Here is a 23,869-nt window from a genome sequence, read left to right on the forward strand (position 1 = left end):
TTTGGTTACCCTGAGATATAGTTCATAGAGGAAAGATAGGGTAATTAATTTTTTCCTTCTTTATTAATCAGTTTTCAAAATAAGGCATTGGTTCCCCAGCATCTTCCAAAGGCTAGGATTTCTGATGCATTTTGACCATTATTATGAACGCATGGATTTAAACTTACTTGATGCTTCAATCCCTTACTTTTATTTTTCTTATTTATCCTCTAGTTATCCCATCTTTAACCAGTAGAAGACTCTTCAGTTAGGCTCCTGAATCCTGTTAATACAAACTCTGTGGCCTTTAATAGTTTCCGTTCTTTCTGGTTATCACCAGATGCTCCTGGATAATCTTGCACGTTTCCTAATCCAGACTTGGAATCAGCCACTTCTATAAGGAATCCTGATTTCTTATAGTGGCAAACAGTATACAGAGACTGAGACTGGGTACTCTGAGGAGTGGGAACCACAGGCTTCTTCAACAAATAAATTGAGAAAGGAGGAAAGAGGAGTGAGAAGAGGGGGAGGGAGAGAGGAGCAGAACTTACAAATTAAAAGAGACTTAAGAGACCAAACTGATAACAAAATTATGAGACAAGAGGGCAAATAGCAAAATTACTAGATAATTGATAATTTTAAGCAATTGTTATTACATGACATTTAAAAATATTTCTATTATTGGACTTGACTTAAATAATCTTGGGGTGGAGGAATTAGCAGGGTGGTGAAGATGAAAGAAGATTAGCCGTCAGTTCATTATACCATTATTCTCTCTACTTTGTACAGAGAATTTTCCCTAACATTTTCCATGAAAAGTTTAAAAAACTATTTCGACATGGTCTGCTTCATATAACGTTTAAAACAATGGAAACTATCGCTAGTTTTCATTACCTTATGTACATATTTGTGCTTGGGAGATGCTAGAGATGTTTGATTAATAAGAGTTGAGAAGCACTGATTACTGATTAGGTAGAAAGACTACATTATCAAGAACATTCAAAACTGATTTTTAATAAAAGCTAGAGTTAGAAAAATGATTACTCCTATAATCACATTAATGATTAAAACATTCTAAAGGCTGTTCTTATGAAAAAAGAGGTGAAGAAGCAATGCTGAGAAACTATTGAGAAGTCAGTGAGAAGTTAATGGAGCAATCTAACAAGGCATCCACTTCATCTTCTCAGAAAGCAAAGGGCATAGCATGAGCTTGTGTGCAAAATGCAGGTGGAGTTTGGAAATTAACTAGTGAGGGATAAGTATGGCTCCTTTTTATCCCTTATGCAAAAAATAAATAAATAAATAAATCACAATTCAAATAGGGAAAGTGTTCAACTAACATTCTGAGACCCACAGAGCCAATGACGGGTAGAACAAAGATCTAAAAGATCAAGGCCAGCAAGTTAGAAAATTATTTTTCCGATGATGAAAGCTATTTACACCATGTAGTAGGGGTGGCAAACTGACAGGCTTTCTGGCACCAGGCTGAGGTGAGTGCAGGTGCCTGCTGGGCATGAGGTAGGCAGGAACCAGGGCAGGGCATGTGTCCGTTTGTCTGACAGGTACAGCGGCCATATAAGAACAAAAGCATCTTGTTATTAGCTCTTTCAATTACTTTACAGAAGCCAGAAACTGATAGTTTCCAGAAAAATCTTCTGATAATAAATTATAAAGATAAATGTTAACACCCCCCAAAATAAAAGGTCCAACTGTCTGGCCAAGATATCTGTAGACCACTTGTTTGCAACTTGTGCTCTACAATGTAAGAATCCTAAGATTTGCTGCCTTAAAGGAATTTGCAACTAGCTGAGTTATGCTGCCCAATGTTGGTGTACACCAGAATCACCTGGCAAACTTGTGAAAATGCAAATTCCTGAACTTCATCACAGAGAATCTGATTCAATGGTTCGTGGGTGGGTCCCAGAAAAGTTGTATTTTTGATAAGCACTCAGGTAGTCACTTTGAAGCATGTGATCTGTGATCCACAGTTTGAAAAACATCAAGTCAGGGAAACCATAAACACTATATCTAGAGAAATGTCTGAAAGTGTGTAAGTTCAGAATAAGAGGATATTGGTAGAGACTGCGACTGGCAGTGAAGGTCCAGGGGTTGAAGACTGATGAAGATGCGGGTCATAAGGGATGAAGGCAGATTGCCTTCTAAATGTGAGGCACACCTGGAATGGTCCAGTGTAAGTGCTGCAGAACCGGTTGGTAAGAGCAACAAATTGTCCAGTAGGCTTGTGATTTCAAAACAGTAAATACTTTCCCAAAAAACGCTTGATGCTGACTTATTCCAGCTGAAATATGAAAAGGCTAAGGCTCAGAAATCACACAATTGCTGGACCTAAACTGGCCAAGAAAGAAAAAAGAAATATATTCCATAATATTTCAAAGATTTGTCAAAAGTTACTGTACATTCTGTGACAGCCACTATATTATCACTCATAGTTGTTCTGATACCTAATTCAGGTAGAGAAGTAGCAAGATAAGGGGTGTGTGTGTGTGTGTGTGTGTGTGCATCTGTGTGCCCGCTATGTTTATAGACTTACATTTATTATTTTTTAAAGCCAAGATGTAGAAGGAAGTTTGGTTAAAAACCAGTGATTCAGCGACATCTATAAACATTTGCTCATCCCATTAGGGAATTATGAAACTAGCTATATATGCAAGAAAACTATCAAAATCAATTTACTGGTGTTAATGGCAGAACACAGGGCTATGTTCTTGCTTCACTAATGTCTATCATTTACTTCCCAGTAATGGACTAGTAGCTTTCAAAGCCCAGGTACAGCTCAGATTATATTCTGCGTGAGATCACAAAAGCAAGGTAATGGTGGTGAGTATTTGAAATTCCCTGTGTACAGACTATTGCATGTTTCTAATAAAAATAATGCACAGGCTTCTTTGAGCCATTATACCAGTGCTGTGCTTCACTCTGTTCTGTGTCAACTGCCCAAAGACAGCCTTAGTGAGAGCTCATAGTTTAATTCACATAGAAGATTACCTGCCATTTTGGTAAATGGCTTATTCTGCATTTCTTTTGTTATCTGGGTTATGTAATTTCTTACCACACTACCCAATGTCTAGCCTTGCAAAGAAGTAGTTATTCAATTGGCAAGAGCTAGTGCTGATGGATGGTTGAAAAAAGCTGCTCTCAAGATATGCCATTACCTAAAAGCAGTAAAATAATGCGTATGTTACTTTGGTGGTTATTATGGGGATGGGGATGAGGAAAGGTGTACCATCTTATAAGTAAAGTGAATTTAATGTAACTATCAAGACATATAATAAAATGGTAAAACAATATTCTAAACCTACAGGAGAGATTCAGAAATGTAACAAAAAGCAGAAGAATCCATTATGATGTTCCTGGTAGTGGGCAGTGGGGGGTTATTTGCCCCAAATATGTAATATTAGAATATCTAAGACATTGCTGTGGTTAGCTGCATGATCCCAAGGCATTCGAGGCATGCAATTAAAAGATGCTACTGTCTCTACAGAAAATGGGAGCTGGTGGCAAATATATGCTTTAAACAGGGCATGGCTTGTTCACAAAGGGATTTGGCTGCCTGTAAAAAAACCACGTAAAAAGAAAAGGTAAGAAATCAAAAAATACCTAGAAACAAATGACAATGACCCAAAACCTATGGGATGCAGCAAAAGCAACTCTAAGAGGGAAGTTTATAGCAATACAATCCTACCTCAAGAAACAAGAAAAATGTCAAATAAACAACCTAACCTTACACCTAAAGCAATTAGAGAAAGAAGAACAAAAACACCTCAAAGTTAGCAGAAGGAAAGAAATCATAAAGATGAGATCAGAAATAAATGAAAAAGAAATGAAGGAAACAACAGCCAAGACCAATAAAACTAAAAGCTGGTTCTTTGCGAAGATACAAAAAATTGATAAACCACTAGCCAGGCTCATCCAGAAAAAAAGGGAGAAGACTCAAATCAATAGAATTAGAAGTGAAAAAGGAGAAGTAACACCTGACACTGCAGAGATACAAAGAATCATGAGGGATTACTACAAGCAACTATATGCCAATAAAATGGACAACCTGGAAGAAATGGACAAATTCTTAGAAATGCACAACCTTCTGAGACTGAACCAGGAAGAAACAGAAAATATAAACAGGCCAATCAAAAGCACTGAAATTGAGCCTGTGATTAAAAATCTTCCAACAAACAAAAGCCCAGGACCAGATGGCTTCACAGGCGAATTCTATCAAACATTTAGAGAAGCGCTAACACCTATCCTTCTCAAACTCTTCCAAAATATAGCAGAGGGAGGAACACTCCCAAACTCATTCTACGAGGCCACCATCACCCTGATACAAAATCCAGACAAAGATGTCACCAAAAAAGAAAACTACAGGCCAATATCACTGATGAATATAGATGCAAAAAGCTTCAACAACACAAGCAAGCAGAATGCAACAGCACATTAAAAGGATCATACCATGATCAAGCTGGGTTTATTCCAGGCATGCAAGGATTCTTCAATATACGCAAATCTATCAATGTGATACACCATATTAACAGATTGAAGGATAAAGACCATATGATAATCTCAATAGATGCAGAGAAAGCTTTTGACAAAATTCAACACCCAATTATGATAAAAACTCTCCAGAAAGTAGGCATAGAGGGAACTTACCTCAACATAATAAAGGCCATATATGACAAACCCACAGCCAACATCATTCTCAATGGTGAAACACTGAAACCATTTTCTCTAAAATCAGGAACAAGACAAGAATGCGCACTCTCACCACTATTATTCAACATAGTTTCGGAAGTTTTAGCCACAGCAATTAGAGAAGAAAAAGAAATAAAAGGAATCCAAATTGGAAAAGAAGAAGTAAAGCTGTCACTGCTTGCAGATGACATGATACTATACATAGAGAATCCTAAAGATGCCACCAGAAAACTACTAGAGCTAATCAATGAATTTGGTAAAGTAGCAGGATACAAAATTAATGCACAGAAATCTCTTGCATTCCTATACACTAATGATGAAAAATCTGAAAGAGAAATTAAGGAAACACTCCCATTTACCACTGCAACAAAAAGAATAAAATACCTAGGAATAAACCTACTTAAGGAGACAAAAGACCTGTATACAGAAAAGTAGAAGACACTGATGAAAGAAACTGAAGATGATACAAACAGATGGAGAGATATATCATGTTGTTCTTGGATTGGAAGAATCAACATTGTGAAAATGACTCTACTACCCAAAGCAATCTACAGATTCAATGCAATCCATATCAAAGTACCAATGGCATTTTTCACAGAGCTAGAACAAAAAAATTCACAATTTGTATGGAAACACAAAAGACCCCAAATAGCCAAAGCAATCTTGAGAAAGAAAAACGGAGCTGAAGGAATCGGGCTCCCTGACTTCAGACTATACTACAAAGCTACAGTAATCAAGACATTATGGTACTGGCAGAAAAACAGAAATATAGATCAATGGAACAGGATAGAAAGCCCAGAGATAAACCCACGCACATATGGTTGCCGTATCTTTGATAAAGGAGGCAAGAATATACAATGAAGAGGACAGCCTCTTCAATAAGTGATGCTGGGAAAAGTGGACAGCTACATGTAAAAGAATGAAATTAGAACACTTCCTAACACCATACACAAAAATAAACTAAAAATGGATAAAAGACCTAAATGTAAGGCCAGACACTATCAAACTCTTAGAGGAAAACATAGGCAGAACACTCTATGACATAAATCACAGCAAGATCCTTTTTGACCCACCTCCTAGAGAAATGGAAATAAAAACAAAAATAAACAAATGGGACCTAATGAAACTTCAAAGCTTCTGCACAGCAAAGGAAACCATAAAGAAGACAAAAAGACAACCCTCAGAATGGGAGAAAATATTTGCAAATGAAGCAATGGACAAACGATTAACCTCCCAAATATACAAGAAGCTCATGCAGCTCAATATCAAAAAAACAAACAACCCAATCCAAAAATAGGCAGAAGACCTAAATAGATATTTCTCCAAAGAAGATATACAGATTGCCAACAAACATATGAAAGGATGTTCAACATCACTAATCATTAAAGAAATGCAAATCAAAACTACAATGAGGTATCACCTCACACCAGTCAGAATGGCCATCATCAAAAAGTCTACAAACAATAAATGCTGGGGAGGGTGTGGAGAAAAGGGAACCCTCTTGCACTGTTGGTGGGAATATAAATTGATACAGCCACTATGGAGAACAGTATGGAGGTTCCTTAAAAAACTAAAAACAGAACTACCATATGATCCAGCAATCCCATCACTGGGCATATAACCGGAGAAAAGCATAATTCAAAAAGACACATGCACCCCAATGTTTATTGCAACCCTATTTACAACAGCCAGGACATGGAAGCAACATAAGTGTCCCTCGACAGATGAATGGATAAAGAAGATGTGGCACATATATACAATGGAATATTACTCAGTCATAAAAAGAAACGAAATGGAGTTATTTGTAGTGAGGTGGATGGACCTAGAGTCTGTCATACAGAGTGAAGTAAGTCAGAAAGAGAAAAACAAATACCGTCTGTTAACACATATATATGGAATCTAAAAAAAACAAAACATGGTTCTGATGAACCTAGGGGCAGAACAGGAATAAAGACGTAGACATAGAGAATGGACTTGAGAACACGGGGATGGGGAAGGGTAAGCTGGGATGAAGTGAGAGAGTAGCATCGACATATATACACTACCAAATGCAAAATAGATAGCTAGTGGGAAGCAGCCGCATGGCACAGGGAGATCAGCTCGGTGCTTTTTGACCACCTAGCGGGGTGGGATAGGGAGGGTGGGAGGGAGATGCAAGAGGGAGGAGATATGGGGATATATGTCTATGTATAGCTGATTCACTTTGTTATACAGCAGAAACTAACACAACATAGTAAAGCAATTATAGTCCAATAAAGATGTTAAAAAAAAAAAAAGGTCAGGATAGGATTGAGGAAAATGGAAGGTGGCTCTGCTTATGGCAAAACGGGTTGAAATCTGTGAGATGCCCTGTGGCTCTTCATGAGGTGTGTGTGTGTGTGTGTGTGTGTGTGTGTGTGTGTGTGTGTGTGTGTGTGTGTGTGTGTGTGTGTGTGTGTGTGTGTGTGTGTATACGCACGTGGGTGCACTTATGTTTGTATGTGTACTTGCAGTATCTATCTAATATTTATTTACATTTTTCAAGAATGTGATATAGCTCAGACAGCAAGGGGGGAAGCAACTCTTCATCTATCTTTTTCCCCTCTTCCAGCCAAGTAAGTTAGAGCTTCAACCCTAGAAGTTACCTCACATTTCACAGAAGTGAAATCCCATTATGACAAGATATGCCATTATTTTAAAAGGTTAGCTATACAAACTGTATTGTGGAAATGCACTCACACAGAAAATCCAAAAACAAGTGTACCCAAATTTACCAAAGTAATATTATAATTGAGCACAGTGTGTTTAGTGAGTCTAAACCCTGATGACATGTCATAGTTGTTAAAAATGCAGCTGCCCACACTGAGCTCAGAGCCACTAAAGCAGAGGGCCCATGTAGGGCCTGGACAGTTCTATGTACATAAGTTTCAGCACTGATTCTGCTCCACAACCAGTAAAGAATCTCTAGTACAAAATATCAGTTTTTTTTGTTTTCTTTTTAAAGGATCTGATATTCTTCAAGGCCAGTAACATTGATACATTGTAAAAAGTGTTTTCAAATGCAAGAACCAAATAAATGATTTATTTAAGTTATTTAAATGAATGAGATATGATTCAGGAGCTGTGAAGGTGGTCCATAATAACATCTTTGGCAACGTAAAAGGCGTGCAAGAAAAAAATTTAAAAGTGAACGAGGAAAGCAGAGAGAGAATTTAGTATTCAGGCGAGGGCATCATAATATTCAGCTGATGACCAGAACTACAGTGCTGAGTCACTATTTAAATGTGTTCAGTCCCTCTCTTCTAAGGCTACAGATCAGTCATCTAGAAACTTCATTTATAAAGAAACACTTTCTAATAATAATAGTAATAATAACTCACACTTACTTATTTTAAAAAATCCTCTCGGAAGTTCTAGGAGGCAAGTGCTATTATTATCTCCATTTTTATAAGTGGAAGCTAGGGTACTGAGACTTGCCCTGGTCCTGACCCGTCTACCCCACAGCCTCTCTCCAGTGCCTGGTCCGAGGGCCGCACCCAACCCCCCACCCCCTAACACATCCTCCATAAAATGTATCTGCGTCTGCCTGTCTCTCAGGGTACTCCACTCCCCTGAAAATTCATCAGCAGAAACGGATCTGTGATGGGGCTGATTTATTGCAAGGGAAATATTTGAGTTATCTGCCATTAACCTTTACATCTGAACAATAACATTTTGTGGCAATGCTCCAACCCAAAGGATTTTAGAGTGCCTGCTTAGGAAATATTCTCAGGGAGGCAGGAGGAAGACAGAGCTTGGGGCACACCTAAGACCCTACCCTTTAATTAGGCTACAATTCCAACTTTTTAGAATAATAATAGCTGTTTCCATTTTAAATTGCTTTACAAACTCTAAAACGTCTTCATTTAATGCACACCCTATTTGATCCTCATATAACTCTATGAGGGTAAAATATTTCTATTTTATAGGTAAAGAAGCCAACTCAGAGACATTAAGGAGATGGGGTTAGCAGGTGCAAAGCAAAGACTTGAACCCAGGCATTGTGACTCCAGACACTGTGCTCTTCTCACGTCTGCCTTCCTAGGCATGGAGGTAACTCTAAGAGCCCGAGATGCACACAGTTTGAGATCAAGCACCAAGTTGTTGTGCTAATGATGTAGTGTCAGGAACCCAGAGGGTTAGCTCCTGCCAATAACTCCAGCAGAAAAATTTTCAGAACACCCTGAAGTATCCCTTTTATTTCAGTCTCTCACCTATTTGAAGTATACGTTGACATGCAGAAATTCTGTTATAAAAACTGTGGTGGAAATCCTCCCCATTCTATACCTTTGAGCGTGCATAGGCTACTTTTTGATTAGAGCTGGTTGTTAAAGGCCTAACTCGGAGCTCAGTCCCCACAGAACAGTCAATCACATTCCAAGATCCATTCTTTCCCTCTTAATCCCTGTTGAGCATCTCGTGGTACAGACATGACATCTGTGCTAAGGGCTTCCTGGTGGAGGTGACAGGATGGGAGTATAAACCCCATGACCTCTCGGGGGGATTCTCTACGGCCCTGATCTCAAAGTGCCTCCCGGACCATGAGCTTTAACATCACCTGGGGACTTGTTAAAAATGCAAATGCTCCTGCCCCAGACCTCCTGAATCAGAAACAGCAACCTGCTTTTAACCAGCTCTCCACGTGACTGTGTTGTAGACTAGAGTTCGAGAATGACAACTCTACACTGATTGCTAGAGACCATCAACCTCAAATTTAACAGATACTATTTTTAATTGTAACAATACTGGTGTACTGCAAAATCGGCATGAAAACGATTCCTTACCACACGCCCACATATCCACTGGCTTTCCATAAGGATCTTTGCGTAAAACTTCTGGAGAAAGATATCCAGGTGTGCCAGCAAAACCTAGGGAAAACAGACGTTAATGAATTAAAACCAACTTGACAAAATCAATATGAAATGGCAAACTATGGAAGAAACTTCTTTGGGCTTCTTTATCTGTTGATCTGTTTGTCAAGATAAAACAAGGCTCTCAGAGAACTAAAATAATATTGGACGAGTTTCTCTCCATAGCAGTATCAACACTAACCTGCCCTGCTTTGTAGCTTATTAGAAAAAACACATCTTTCTGCAGATATGAAAGTCAATCTGTTGTGCTGCACAGTGTGTGGACTTCAGGCCATTTGGTCAGCAGTTCTGATTCTTGTTGATGTGTGAGTTAAAACTAAACCTGTGAAAAGAATCAGAACAGCCTCCCCTACACCTGGAAGGAAATTAGGAGAAAATTGAAGATAGGGTTACAACCTTGCCAAAGATGATACTTCTCATGGTACCTACATAACTTTATTATGAGAGGTATTCACCTATAAAAGAGAAGGACCCAAAACGTGGATCTGGGGGACAAACTTAAAGCAAATTTTCAGTAAATATTTTTGGAAGTGAGGTGGTCTGTACAGGGTGGGGGATGGCACTGAGAGTAACTGAGGAACTCACTAGGAGAAGGAATGAGTCCAAAATACATCCAAGAGCTCACTCTGTACTAATAAATAATCAGTGTGTACTTATAACTGGCAACTAAAGAGAAGACTCAGGAATATTCAGATGAATCACTGTTGAACAAGTATCAGCTAGACTTTTAACTTAAGGGATGCGGTATGAGAAATTAGATGGCCAAAGAAAGTTTCCTATCGTATAAATCAGTACGTCCAATAAGGTACACTTAAGTGACAATTTATAGCTAGAATTTAGAGTAAAATATTTCTTATTTCTGAAAATAATGGTTTTCAAATAAAAATATATACTTAAAAAAATACTGGGCTTCCCTGGTGGCACAGTGGTTGAGAATCTGCCTGCCAGTGCGGGGGACACGGGTTCGAGCCCTGGTCTGGGAAGATCCCACATGTCGCGGAGCAACTAGACCTGTGAGCCACAACTAGTGAGCCTGTGCGTCAGGAGCCTGTGCTCCACAACAGGAGAGGCCACGATAGTGAGAGGCCCGCGCACCGCGATGAAGAGCGGCCCCCACTCGCCGCAACTGGAGAAAGCCCTCGCACAGAAACAAAGACCCAACACAGCCAAAAATAAATAAATAAATAAATAAATAATAAAAGGAAATAATGGCCTGAAATGAAATTAAAAAAAAAAAACAAACCAAAAATAACTATTCCTATTTGGAAGTTTTCTTTAAAGGCATACGAAAACTGGAAACTGTTCTTTAAAAGGATATGTAATCAGGAATTCCTCTGACTACAAATCTCTGGTGAAGCACCTTATGTATTTAACTGCGACGCAAAGTGTCCAAGAAAGGAGCTTTTCCCCCATCTCCATGACAAATTTGTACCTAAAAACAAGCATATGTATAACAGCTGGTTACTTCTTTGAACAAAATTACATTAGAAAATGAGGCAAAAGATTTGGGATATCACTTTTTCCCCCATTTTCATTACTTTTCCTTTCCTTGTTGGGTTTAGAGGAGGGCGGGGTGGACAATGAGAAGGGACTTCCAGAAAAGACCTATAGGTTGTAGTTTAAGCTTTGCACGGACCACAGTGGATCCACCTCTACCTCAGACTTTACTTGATAGAAACGTTTGCTCAGTAGCTGTGAAGTAGAAAGAACTCCTGGGCAACAGTGGTGGCTCCCCTGAGTGAAGTTCAAGGAGTACCTGCAGGAGAGACGCGGAGTCCGCTCTCCTAAGGTAGGGTAGGCACAGTAGTTTTCAAGAGCTACCCAGTGCTTCTCACTGCCGTATACCTGCTCTCTCATTCCAACCATCCCTCTCTCACTCCTCCCAAATTGAGACACACAGGGAACCCAATGGGAAACCAATGCCAAAGACCAGATCAAAGACCGAGGTCCCAGCTGGCACTTTACGTTCCTTTACCATCTGGTTCTCCCCTTCATTCACCCAACATGACTTCTTTCTACTTCTGAGCACTTAACCTAAAAATCTCTTTAGGGTCTCTTGAAGATAAACTTCTCATGCTCACCCTTAATGATACTTTTTCTGTTCCTTGGACCTTCAATTTTTTTGTCTACCTTTACTCTAACAGAAGGTGGCTCTAAATTATTTCCATGTTAGAGATCTCTTTAGCTAACTACAGTTCTCAGTGGTTCTTTCTTACTCTGAATTTTGACTACCCTTTTATATGGAATCTGTACCCTCCTATCTAGAGTTGGTAAACTTTAATATATGTCTTAAATAACTCAGTAGAATACCTGGCCTGGAACAGGAAATGTTAATGATATTGCATCTAGGTAGAAAAGATAGGGAAATAAATCACTGTGTAAGAAATGCAACAACAATCTTAAGTGTAAATTATTACAAACCTCTTCTGGAGACTACAAATGCTAAGAGCACAGCTATCATTTGAGCAGTCAGTGGGGTCCTTACTCCTAAGAATAGTGAGGCCTACATCTAAATGCACGAACATTAAAACAGTGCACTTACGCCACAATGTGTTCTCATGAATACAGAAATACTGAGGGTAAGATAAATTAGGTCTTCTTTAGCAGCAGATTAAACTCCTAAGAATCTAGTTTATGATGATATATGCTATCAACAGGAAATTTAATGAGAGCTTGCCTTCTTTACAGACAGCATACGTTTCTCACTCTGAAAAACCAATAGGAGTATCAGAACAGATCAAACAAAGAGAAAACAGAATTACTTACAGTTGGAAATGTATCCACTGCAACATACTGCCATTAAAAAAACCCTTACTTTAAAAAAAAGAGACATAATAGCAACCAAGCAAAATAATTCTTCCATGAAGTAAGATCATGGTAGTTATCCTTTTTTCCTAGCAGCAACAAAAAAACAGAAATGTATTGAAAAGAGCATTCCCAGTCCCACAGGAGAAACAGGCTGTTCTCTTTGGTAAATTTCTAGCCTTCCTAACAAGTATGTTATAGGGTGTTACTTCTAGCCTTTTTGGCTAGTATTCAAAGACATCAGGGCTAGAAAGACAGAGAAGTAACATGGGAAAAACAAACACTGGAACTCGAAAATGAGAAAAAAGTAATCAAACACAATAGACAGCTTCTATAATGGCCTGTATAGTTTTATTTTTCTTATTTGTAATAGACCTCTCACATTTATTGAAATAAAATTATGTAAAAGCCTGAAACTCTGGCATTATACATAATGAAGAAAGAGTTCTGCTCTTTTCTTATTAAAATAAAAAGGTTCCCCACTCAACATTTATATTTTAAAAGATAAAATTAATCAAACACGTGAGACTACAGCAGATGATACTGAATAAATATCAAAACAAGTCATTCACACTAAAATATGCCTTTACTCCTAAAACCTAAAATATATCACACAATACCCCCAAAAGAAATGTAGTACATCATATGCCCACTTTTCCTTCACTTAGGTAACCATGAGGATTCACTTGAACTTGTAGAATAAACTATTCTTTAAAAAAAAAAAAGCTTAAAAAGAGCTAAAGAAAAAAATAAAAAAGAAACAAGTATTCTCTTAAGCTTAGAAACTATGTGTTTCTATACTTTTGAAATGCTGAATTTTCTTAGAACTTATAATGCACCTCTTAAAAGTCATTACCCGAATAGCTACCTTAGCAAGAACTTAACTGATTTCACCATACTAAAGAGAAAATGGGAATTTTACTCCCCATCTGTCATTGTTTCTCTAGGACCAGCTTGCTATGAAAGATGAATTATCACAATTTGAAAATCTGTATACTTTTATATGGATGTTATTGCTTTCACTAGCCTGATATTTAGTCATTCACTCAACAACTTTCACTGTGTAGGCCAAGTACTGTGACATGTGTTTCATTCCAAGATGGTTTTGAAAACTTACTAAACAGCTTTCATAGCCCAGGCATTTTCCAATGCTCTACTTCACTTAGTCTCATAACAGTCCCATAAAGGAGTGTTTATTATCTTCATTTACAAAAAGGATACTGACCTCACAGAGTTAAAGGGACTTGCCCAATGGCATGTAGCTATTAAGAATCAGAGCCAGGATATCAGCTGAAGTATTTTCATTCAAAAAGCAGAAACTTTTCACTACACACAGTCCCTCAAACAGCTTTTGATCTAGCAGAAGAGATAAAACATAGAGCCCCAAGCAAGAGAGATTTCAGGAGCTCCACTCCAATACTCTTGTAAGCTTCATCCAAGTTGTCAATGTTAAATTGGAGCCTTGGTTCTGGTAATAAGGCTTCTGGCTTATTCCTGATATCCAATCATCATCTTGTACACAGTTCTGGCAATTACATCCCTGAGCCTAAGTCCCTCTTTTGGTATCTCGTGAAGAAGGGTCCTGCTTTGCTCTAGAAAGGACTAGAGTCCTGTCTTTGAACCCAATTTCCGGGACTCTGATTTCTTCTAAACAGATTCCCTTTAGAGTTCAGGGCTCCTGTCCTTTCTGCATGTTACCTGTAACTTGCTTTCTCCTATATACTCCTTAGTTCAAGCTGTCTTCATGCATAATTTGAACTACTGCATTAGCCTAACTGGTTCTTTGCCTCCAGGCTATCCTTAAAGCCATCCTCCACATTGCTACCAAAATCAACATTACTTAACATAAACCCAATTATGTCCTCCTCTACTTAAAATTCTTCACCAGATCCCTGAAACTTCTAAGATAAATGCCAAATCCTTCAAAAGGACATAAAATCCTTTCCTAATTCATCAACCACTGCTCATCTCAGTATACTTTATACTTTAGCTATAACAAACTTATTGTTGTTCCTGAAATAGAAAAAAATTGTTTTATGCCTCTGAGATTTTGCATGTGCTGATCCCTCTGTCTGGAATGCCTTTATCTCCTTGCCTACCAGTGAACAAAACTCCCATTCAGCCACTAGGAAGGCAGAAGCCTTCCCCCAATCACTGAAACTTTCCCCAGAGGCAGAATTTCATAATTCTTCTCCTGTGCTCCAGAGCACTTCATGTGCGCTTCTGATACGGGTGCCCTGACACTGAATGCTAAATACTTATTGATATAGAAGTATGAGCATCTCAAGGGGCAGGACCTCTTAATTTATGTATCTCCAGTGATCTGCTCTGCCCATTTCTGTGATAGCCCCACTACTTCCTGTTGGACCCCAACTCCTGTTACTGTATATTCTTTATCTGTGTCAACCATACTCTTTCCTACGATAAAAAGATGTTTCTGAATCTCAAATTTACAGAACTAATTCTAGGTCCTACCTTCTTTCAGTTTGCAGTTAAAAGGAACAAGCTTATTTATATGTCAAAATATGACACACCAAATGCCAAATCTGGAGGTATTAAACTCACCTGGTAGATAAGGAGAGCCTTAATGTAAAAGGCAGTATTAAACTTGAGAAGTATCACAGACAAGGATAATGGTCAGGTACTACTGAAACAGGACAGGCAGCAGAAAATGAGGTCCTGAATTAGGCTGCCTTCAGAGAAGACAGGCAAGCCTGCCTCACCAGCGACTCCCATTAACTAGCTGGGGCAGATCAGAGAGACACAGTGAATCCTGGGAGCTCTGTGTACATTTCAGTACATGTGTATGTTTAGGGATACAGAGAAGTATTTGCACAGAAAACAAAAGAAGTAAAGCACTTATTGAGCTCTCTTTGTATTTGTTGTTGTTGTTTAGAGGAAAAGCAATTCAAAGTGAAGGGCGTTTTAAAAATTTAATCTCAATACATTGAAAGTCAGAAAAGAAGTAAGACTGAGGCTCTCAGAGGTTATATTTTAGGACACTACGTGAAAAATGGGTTAATACTGGGAAATGGCAGAAAGAGAAGCATAAAATCAGTGGGTGAAATCATCTCTTTCGGCTGAATATCGAAACAATCCATACGCCTGGTTAGAAATACTATAATTTAAATTTGTTTAATCTCTTCCTTAATTGCAAGGAAACGGAAATTTCATCATATAGAAATTTTGAAATTATCAAAATTTTAGAGAGGAAACTGGCACTTTGGAGAAATAGAAGATGAGATGAAACACACACACATATATAGATATATAATATCATATATTATATAAATCTCTATCTATATATACACTTTATAATATTTTTAAAACTTAAATTTGCTAATCACAAAATATGTAAAATATTCTGCAAGTATTTCCTGAGTACCTACTATTTACATAGGCGTTTCTAGCATCAAGTGAGGCTGTATGTGAACAATCAATGTTCTCTCAAATACTCTTTGAATATTGCAATCCTCCTATTAATTCTTAGAACAGAATCCATTTTTTTCACCCACCCTTTAAGAAAAAAGTCTGTGTTATTGCTCTTCTATTCCCTTAAATTATTTTTAGATTATATATCCTTTAATGTCAGTAAAATCAGGTACATATAAAGGTCCAATACCTTAAAATTAGTCAAGTTGTCAGAATGAACATTTCCATTCTATTCTGGTTAGGAAGTGGGATGTGACTGGAGCCAGAATAGTACACGCAGCATGAGGTAGAGAGATTCTACTCACCAAACCACGCCTGCTGGTCTCCTTGAACTTCTATGGCTAAGCCAAAGTCTGCCAGTTTCACAGCTGCTCCCTTGGATTTGCTAGCTAAAAGCAAATTCTCAGGCTTTATTTAGAAAGAAAAAAGAGAGACTGAAGTGAGAACCTATTTTAAGTGACTATTCAAAACTAACATTTTATAAGGTTAGGAAAAAAAAAAAAAAGGCATGCACTGTCCTCTCTCCCGCAGACTGTCATTCCTAAATCCCAGGGAAAATATGGTTAGAAAATGATAACAAATGACCATGTGTGCAGGCTTCAGACAGATGCCTAAGTGTACTGGAGAGATACTGGGCTGAAGAGAGAATACGTTTGGGGAGCGATCAAATGAATGGGAGCACCTGTCTTGACCTGCTCACATGCTTCCAAGGGCTGCTTGAGGTCCAGACTTGGCCACGGACATTGGCTTTGAAGCCTAACAGAGCACAGACATTTTCAGCAGAAGGAAACTTGGCAAAATGATAACAAGAGTTGGACCAATCTACAGACATTTGGCAAATGAAACTGTGCAAATTAAATCCTAGTTGACTTCAAGAGTTTGGACCCGAATGCAGTGATTTTGATTCCTCAATGTTTCCAAACAATTTCTGTACAAATGTTGGAGTTTTATTCTGAATTATGTATTAAAATTGCTGTCTTTAAGAATCTGTTTATTCTTAAAGGCAGAAAGAGTCTACTACTATTTGCCAAATGTTATAGTTGGACTTTTTTTCTTCATAAGCCAGTTTTTAAAAACATAATTTATATGTCTTCAAAGTGTGATTCAAAGTATTACTTATATATTTATTTTCACATCTCAGAATACTATAAGAAAGACACATTTTTATTTTCTTGGGTATTTATCGCTACTCAAGGACTGATAACTCAGTCTTGGAATAAGGCTGTGCCTACACCACTGTTTCCCAACCAGGGCATCGAGACACATTGGTACTTGGAAAATAAGCACCATGGCAAAGTCTTGAATTTCCATGGACTGCCTTTGTGGGTTTTAAGAAATGAAGGGAAAATATGGTCAGGAAAAGGAGGCTGATTAATACGTACAGTAAATCTATCATCCTTAGCTATGTGGATGAACGTATGTCTGGATTGGTACGTATATTTGGGAGAGTGGTTCAACATCTTCTTACCTTGGGATAAGACCCAGCAAATTTAGAGGTGTGTCTCAGACTGAAAAAAGTTGGGAAACAATGGACTCTGCAAGTGTCAAAACGACTGTCTGAAAAATCTAAAAAGTCAGTCAGTCAAATTGGTTTTGCTTATATGTTGACAAACAACTAATTTCAATTTTTTTTCAAGAAATTGGCTACTTTTTTTCCTTACTGAATTAGTCAGTTCTGTTGGTTGTTTTGACCTTGGGTAAACACAGCCTAAACCAATATTTAATTTATTAATTAAGCCAGCCATGCAAATTAGCAAAGACTCATAACCAGAACTCAGAGGAAATCAGGTTAAGTCTACAAGAACTAGAGTGTAGGCAGGTAAGTTTTAATCAAGTACCAGACTTCTTCGGGCTATTGCTTCTCACTGCCATCAGATTCATCACTGTTATGACAATTGGTAATTGTAAGGAAAACGTTGTAATTGTTTAGGGCTGATAGGGTTTTTACCTCAACACTAAATATATGATAATTTAATTTCGATGTTGGGATGACGAGGTCTCAAGTATATGGAAGATCTTCGTACTAAAATAACTTTTAGTAAAATCTAACATTTGACATTATTTGGAACTCTTGTTCATCTATCAATATACTATAGTATCTAACCATGCTATATCATCAATATTTGACATTTTATTTTCACAACTAAAGTTTATGGTCCACTACACTCATGTACCTTTTACTTTAATTAAGAAGTGATTTCCAGCTATTCATTTATGGAATAAATGACTTGGAAAAAACCACATTAAACTGTAAGTGATAGTTTATTTCTCTGTAACCTTCATGTTCAAAAGCACTGAGATGTCAGAGAGCTCTGCTAATACACATCTGTCCTAATTTGTCAAGCACAGACTCATTCAGGGAAAGAGTTCCAATCACTTTAGAAATCACAATCATTTTAGGTCTTTCAGATCTCAAGTGAGCAAATGCCAGTGTCATCAGTGAATAAACAATTTAATGTGCTTTTTATTCTTATCAATAAATCAAAAAGTTCTGGGCAGTGCTGTGTGCATTATGCCCTTAAACACCAGGTATCTGCCAATTCAGAAGAAAGGGAACACCTTAGAGTTTTATCATGCATGGCCTCTTGAATGATTGGGGCAAATATTCATACCTAGAGACGACCTAGAAGACCTCTCTGTAGGGCCTTGTGAGTCATCCAGTAAATAATAAATCCATCTGGATCAGTGTTTCACCTTATACCCATGAAGACTGTTCAGCTGCAGTTATGCACAGGAAAAGGCATGTCTATTTCAAGGTTACCGTATAGATTTAAAAATAAATAGCACTGAAATGGCTTCATGTTTAAGCATATCTTTTAGGCCAACCTAAAATATAGAATTATGGAATGCAAACTGAAAAATTAGGATGATTACTGACTTTATTAAAGGATTATGTGCTTTATAAAGAAACATTAAAAATATCACACACACTTGACTTATATACAACTCTTTGGAATATATTTGTTTGAATAATCTTGTTACCATGTTCTGTAAGCATATGGAAGGCTTCATCACCAAGAATTTCTAAAGCAGCATTTAAACCAGGGCACCACACAGTTATTCTGATTTTCTTTAACTACTACCATTCATATAGCCTCCAACTTAAAAACGTACTGCGCTATAAAAGTTCATTGGCAAGTAGGTTAGTTCAGATTATGAATGTCCACAGAAATTAAGATAATATGTGGTTGTATTCCACAAAAGCTGAAACAGTAGAATCTCTCACCTAATCAGTGGCTACTTCTTTAGAAAGGATGACCTTTACATTCTTCACTGTTAATATTCTATTATTTTGATTTTCTAAAACAAATGAGAAAGGTGAGATCAGAAACTCAGGCCTTCCAACACAACTATGGTTGAACATGGGGCACAGCACTATGAGAGAAACGGGCAGCACAATGATCTAGAAAGAGGGTGAAGGCCTGGATTTATTTCCTGGTCCTGACTGTTATTAACTATGTGGATTTGGGCAGTTTAGACTCTTGAAGCTAATTAACTAATTCTTCATCTCACAAATGAACATTATAGATATATATTTTATCTCAAAACAGTATATATAAAATTATAAAATCCCACTGGATTTAATCACAGGGGCTCGTAAGGGACATTATATGCGTTAGTGATTAGCTATTATACTGCAGTGCAGCTGGCCATTTCAATGTGCATAACATTGAATATCTGTAATGAATGCTCATGACTTGAGAAATGTCTGTATTTCTAAATTAAGTGCAATCTATTATGTTAATATTTACACATTGAGATTATCTCTAAATTCATATAATGCATCACTGTTTAGGTTGGTTTTTAAATAGATTCTACTGACATTCTCACACACAGGTTCCCTCCCCGCCCCATTGCTTCCTAATGATGCAGGATTTTCCACGACATCTGGTCTTAGTGTCAACAACCATTTATAGCATATCAGCTGTAATGAGCAGCAACTGTTTGCAAGTTTTGTTCTGTACTTCCATATGGATACAATGGCAACTACTTCCATTGTGATTTGGGATTTTCTTGAAACTGTCCAAGTATCTCAAAGTACCAAGGCAACTTGCTGGAATCACTTTCAGAACTGGAAGAGACTTGGGAGATAAAATCATTCAAACCCCTCAGTTTGAGGTAGAGAGGTTCAAAACGATGAAGCAAGGACTTGAGGCCAGATTTCCTGATCCCTTCCTTTTAAAAGACGTGATACTGAGGAAGCTCCTCTGATGGTATAAAAATCATTCATTTTCAAAAGGTAGTCTATTCAGCAGATATTTTTAGGAGAATTTAAAGTAGTCAAAAATATTTATTACCCGTAATCAAATAAAACAAGGGGAAACTTATGAAAAAGACGTAATTTTGATTTTGCTTCTCAAAAATCTCATAAACACATCATGAGGATTTCTAAATTAGCATGATCTTTTTTTTTTTTTTTAATTAATTTATTTATTATTTACGGCTGTGTTGGGTCTTCGTTTCTGTGCGAGGGCTTTCTCTAGTTGCGGCAAGCGGGGGCCACTCTTCATCGCGGTGCGCGGGCCTTTCATTATCGCGGCCTCTCTTGTTGCGGAGCACAGGCTCCAGACGCGCAGGCTCAGTAGTTGTGGCTCACGGGCCTAGTTGCTCCGCGGCATATGGGATCCTCCCAGATCAGGGCTCGAACCCGTGGTCCCCTGCATTGGCAGGCAGATTCTCAACCACTGCGCCACCAGGGAAGCCCTAGCATGATCTTTATTAAGGAACTGATTCAGCAAAGGCGATGATCATCTTTAACATTAGTCACATTAACATCTTCAACATTAGTGATATCACAGATTTATCTGTGCACATACGTGATATCTATCTAACCAATGAAACTCAAACATTTGGAAATTATAAGGGTAGTGAAATCATGTGTGTTTTACTTTTTTAAAAAAGCAAAACATTTTTAATGAATATTATTTTAATGAATATTATAAAGCAAGTTATTAGTTTTATTATTCTATATTATTTGATGCTTACATTCCCTTGGATATTAGCTTTTAAGAAGTAAAATTGTCTTTTAAAATTTCTTTCTTCTATTGGAAAGTCTCAATATTTCAACATGAAGTTAATCAGTCAGTGCTTTGGTGCATTTTCAGCCTTTGCCAAAGAAGGTGTGAACAAAGCTCCTAGAAATCAACTAAATGAAATTTTGCATGAATTGAAAAGCCTGAATATCAGGCTCGCTCATGCACACGGTGGAGGTCCTTTTGTGCACGTGGTACAAGTGACTTTTGCTTTTATTTTCACATGGCATGGATACCTGAATTTATGTACTTAGCACGGGGAATTTCTAGCTGATGCATGCACGGTGAGTTTGTGATGAGGAAGTACTATTTCTATCATCGTGCATATATGACAAAGTTCGTAAGAATCACTCAGTATTCCATTCCTGTTTCTTGATTTGCCTCTGCATTATCAGCACACACTATCAAGTAGCTTGAAAGAACCCCAGTGGGGGGCCTTCACTGGTGGCGCAGTGGTTGAGAATCTGCCTGCCAATGCAGGACACACGGGTTCGAGCCTTGGTCTGGGAAGATCCCACATGCCGCGGAGCAGCTGGGCCCGTGAGCCACAATTACTGAGCCTGCGCGTCTGGAGCCTGTGCTCCGCAACAAGAGAGGCCGCGATAGTGAGAGGCCAGCGCACCGCGATGAAGAGTGGCCCCCGCTTGCCGCAACTAGAGAAAGCCCTCGCACAGAAACGAAGACCCAACACAGCCATAAATAAACAAAAATAAATAAATTAAAAAAAAAAAAAAAGAACCCCAGTGGGACTTCCCCAATCAGCTGTTTCTCCACAGCCTGACATACACTAAGTACTCCATAAAGAAATACTAGAATGACTAAATGAATTATGGAATTTGTCACATGTATAGTTTGTTTCTAATATAGCTAGACATACATTATGCACAAGTGATGTGTTCTTTAAACATTTTTTTAAAAAGATGGCTCTGAGAAAAGTGGAATAATTGTGATTTTATAATTATGCTAAATGTAGAATTAATTCACTATTTGATACATCTACTACCCATGGTGACAAGGACTTACTGAATGCTTGTCAGATTCCCAGAAAATGAATTCCTTTCTTTTCTGGTCATACATTCGATTTTATTGACATTTCTATGAAAGTGTTAAAAATCCCCCCAAATCTCCAGAATTACTATCTTCATTTAAATATCTATATCTATTCAACTATCTATCTACCTACCTATCACTCTCATATCCATCTACCCGTCTAATGATTTTTCCATTAAACATTGTTCTTCAGGAGGTAGACTTTAAGAAAGACAGTATTTTCCACTTAGGCAATTCACTGGTGCTGATTTGTTGCTAAAAGATTCAGTTGTATGTATGAAGCCTCCTATCCAGACAGCTGTTCATGAAGTAGTTTAGTAACCATTTCTGATACACTCCGAACTGAAGAAATCTTACTACTTTGTGTGAAATATGGTTACTTGAAAAAGCACAGCTATATAACTGTCTCCTTTGACTTGCTTTCTTTTGTCAACTGATTCACAGAAATTGTATTCTCCCGGGTCTTAAATGAGACAACACATCTGACTTGATATGCCTTTATTTTCTGTGACATCGAGAGTTGTCACTTGTTACTGCAGCCTCTTTTTGACCTAATATATTTTTGGATGCAGTGCTTGTCTGATGTACTTCCTTCTTTCTGGGACGCACAGAACAGATACATTTTCCACATATATTTAAGTGATCTTTAATTCACCAGCCTGTACGTTCCATACATACAAGGTCTGTTTTTGTTTTGCTCTGTAATATATGCTCACAGCCCAGACAGGGCCGTGGTAGGTGCTCAAGAAATGTCTGATTAATGTTTGTTCTTCTCTTTTGATACCTGAATTTTTAATCAGCAGTTCACAAATATCCAACACCACTCTTCATAAACAATCTATTTTTAAGCACTCCAAAGTGATTGTCTTGATGTGGCCTAAATTAAATGTGGCAAATCCATTTCGTTCTTCTCGATGTCTCATTTTCCAAAGGCTGTGGACAATGCCACCTTACTGATTTTCTAAATAGAACATTTTTGCTTTTTATACCAGTCTTTTGTCAAATTATGCTGCCCTCCTACTCTACATTAAATCTTAAATATGCCTTATTCTCTTATTCTTAATGATACGAATTTTGCATAGCTATGAAAATCCATAGGTGGGGATTATTTTAATCCCTTGACTCACTAAATTTAGACCCATTTTCCCAAATAATTCTTAATATTGCTCGCAAGATTATTTTCCCATCATTGTTTTGAACTATTCTTTGATCTCTATAATGGTTTTCAACTCATTTATCTAACTGAATTGAGAAGTGGTAGTGATTAAGCTTGCAGACCCTGGAACCCAACTGCTTGGGCACAAATCCTGTCTTGCTAGCTGAGTGACCTTGAATAAGTTCTATTACTCATGGTTGTTAAATCTCCCCTTAGGTAACATGGGGATGGTCATAGTGCCCTCCTCATGAAGTTGTTCTGAAGATTAATATGATGATACAGTGCAGGGTATACAGTAACTGCTTGATAAATGGCAGCTGTAGCCATTTTTATTATTAAGGTTCTGCTTTGATTCAAACCCTCTCAAAGACTAGAGTCATATCCCTGAACTATAGTCCTATAATTACGTTAGCACTGCTATATGTCCCTAATATTGCTTGAATCTACATCAATTGGCCTGACACTGAATGCACCTTAGACAAAGGTAGTGGTCCACGTATCCAATGGATACTGCCTGGTGTTGACTGACATGCTTCTGTTATGCCAACATCCCACCACCCTGAACTTTCTCCTGTTGTTGTTTCTGCTGTGCCTGCTGTGCCTTAGCCTTGTCTCTAGGTCTCGGTAAGTTTCCATCTGGTGGATTCTACTGTCTAATAAGCCCCCAAGTGTGGCGGTTATTCAAATATTCAAACCGAGATCTGTATGCTATCATTGTATCAAAGAGGATATGCTTATCCTCTATTTCATTCAACATTAATTAACATACACAACAATCTGTTTTATTCAATGTTGTCTTTTATATTATAAATGTGCTTTTG

General features: G+C 37.8%; 1 protein-coding gene across 17 annotated transcripts in view; it reads right to left on the bottom strand.

The window, feature by feature from the left end:
- The window catches only part of CAMK2D (calcium/calmodulin dependent protein kinase II delta), a 283,772-nt gene that overhangs the window by 53,291 nt on the left and 206,612 nt on the right, over positions 1-23,869 (bottom strand). For all 17 annotated transcript variants that reach the window (XM_082462885.1, XM_082462886.1, XM_082462891.1 and 14 more), the window contains 2 exons: positions 16,115-16,217; positions 9,486-9,569 (listed from right to left, as the gene is read on the bottom strand). In XM_082462885.1, the coding sequence (XP_082319011.1) occupies positions 9,486-9,569; positions 16,115-16,217 (187 nt within the window). The remainder of the gene's footprint in view (positions 1-9,485; positions 9,570-16,114; positions 16,218-23,869) is intronic.

The sequence above is a fragment of the Balaenoptera physalus genome (assembly GCF_965194825.1).
Source record: "Balaenoptera physalus genome assembly, chromosome: 5".
Classification (NCBI taxonomy): Eukaryota; Metazoa; Chordata; class Mammalia; order Artiodactyla; family Balaenopteridae; genus Balaenoptera; species Balaenoptera physalus.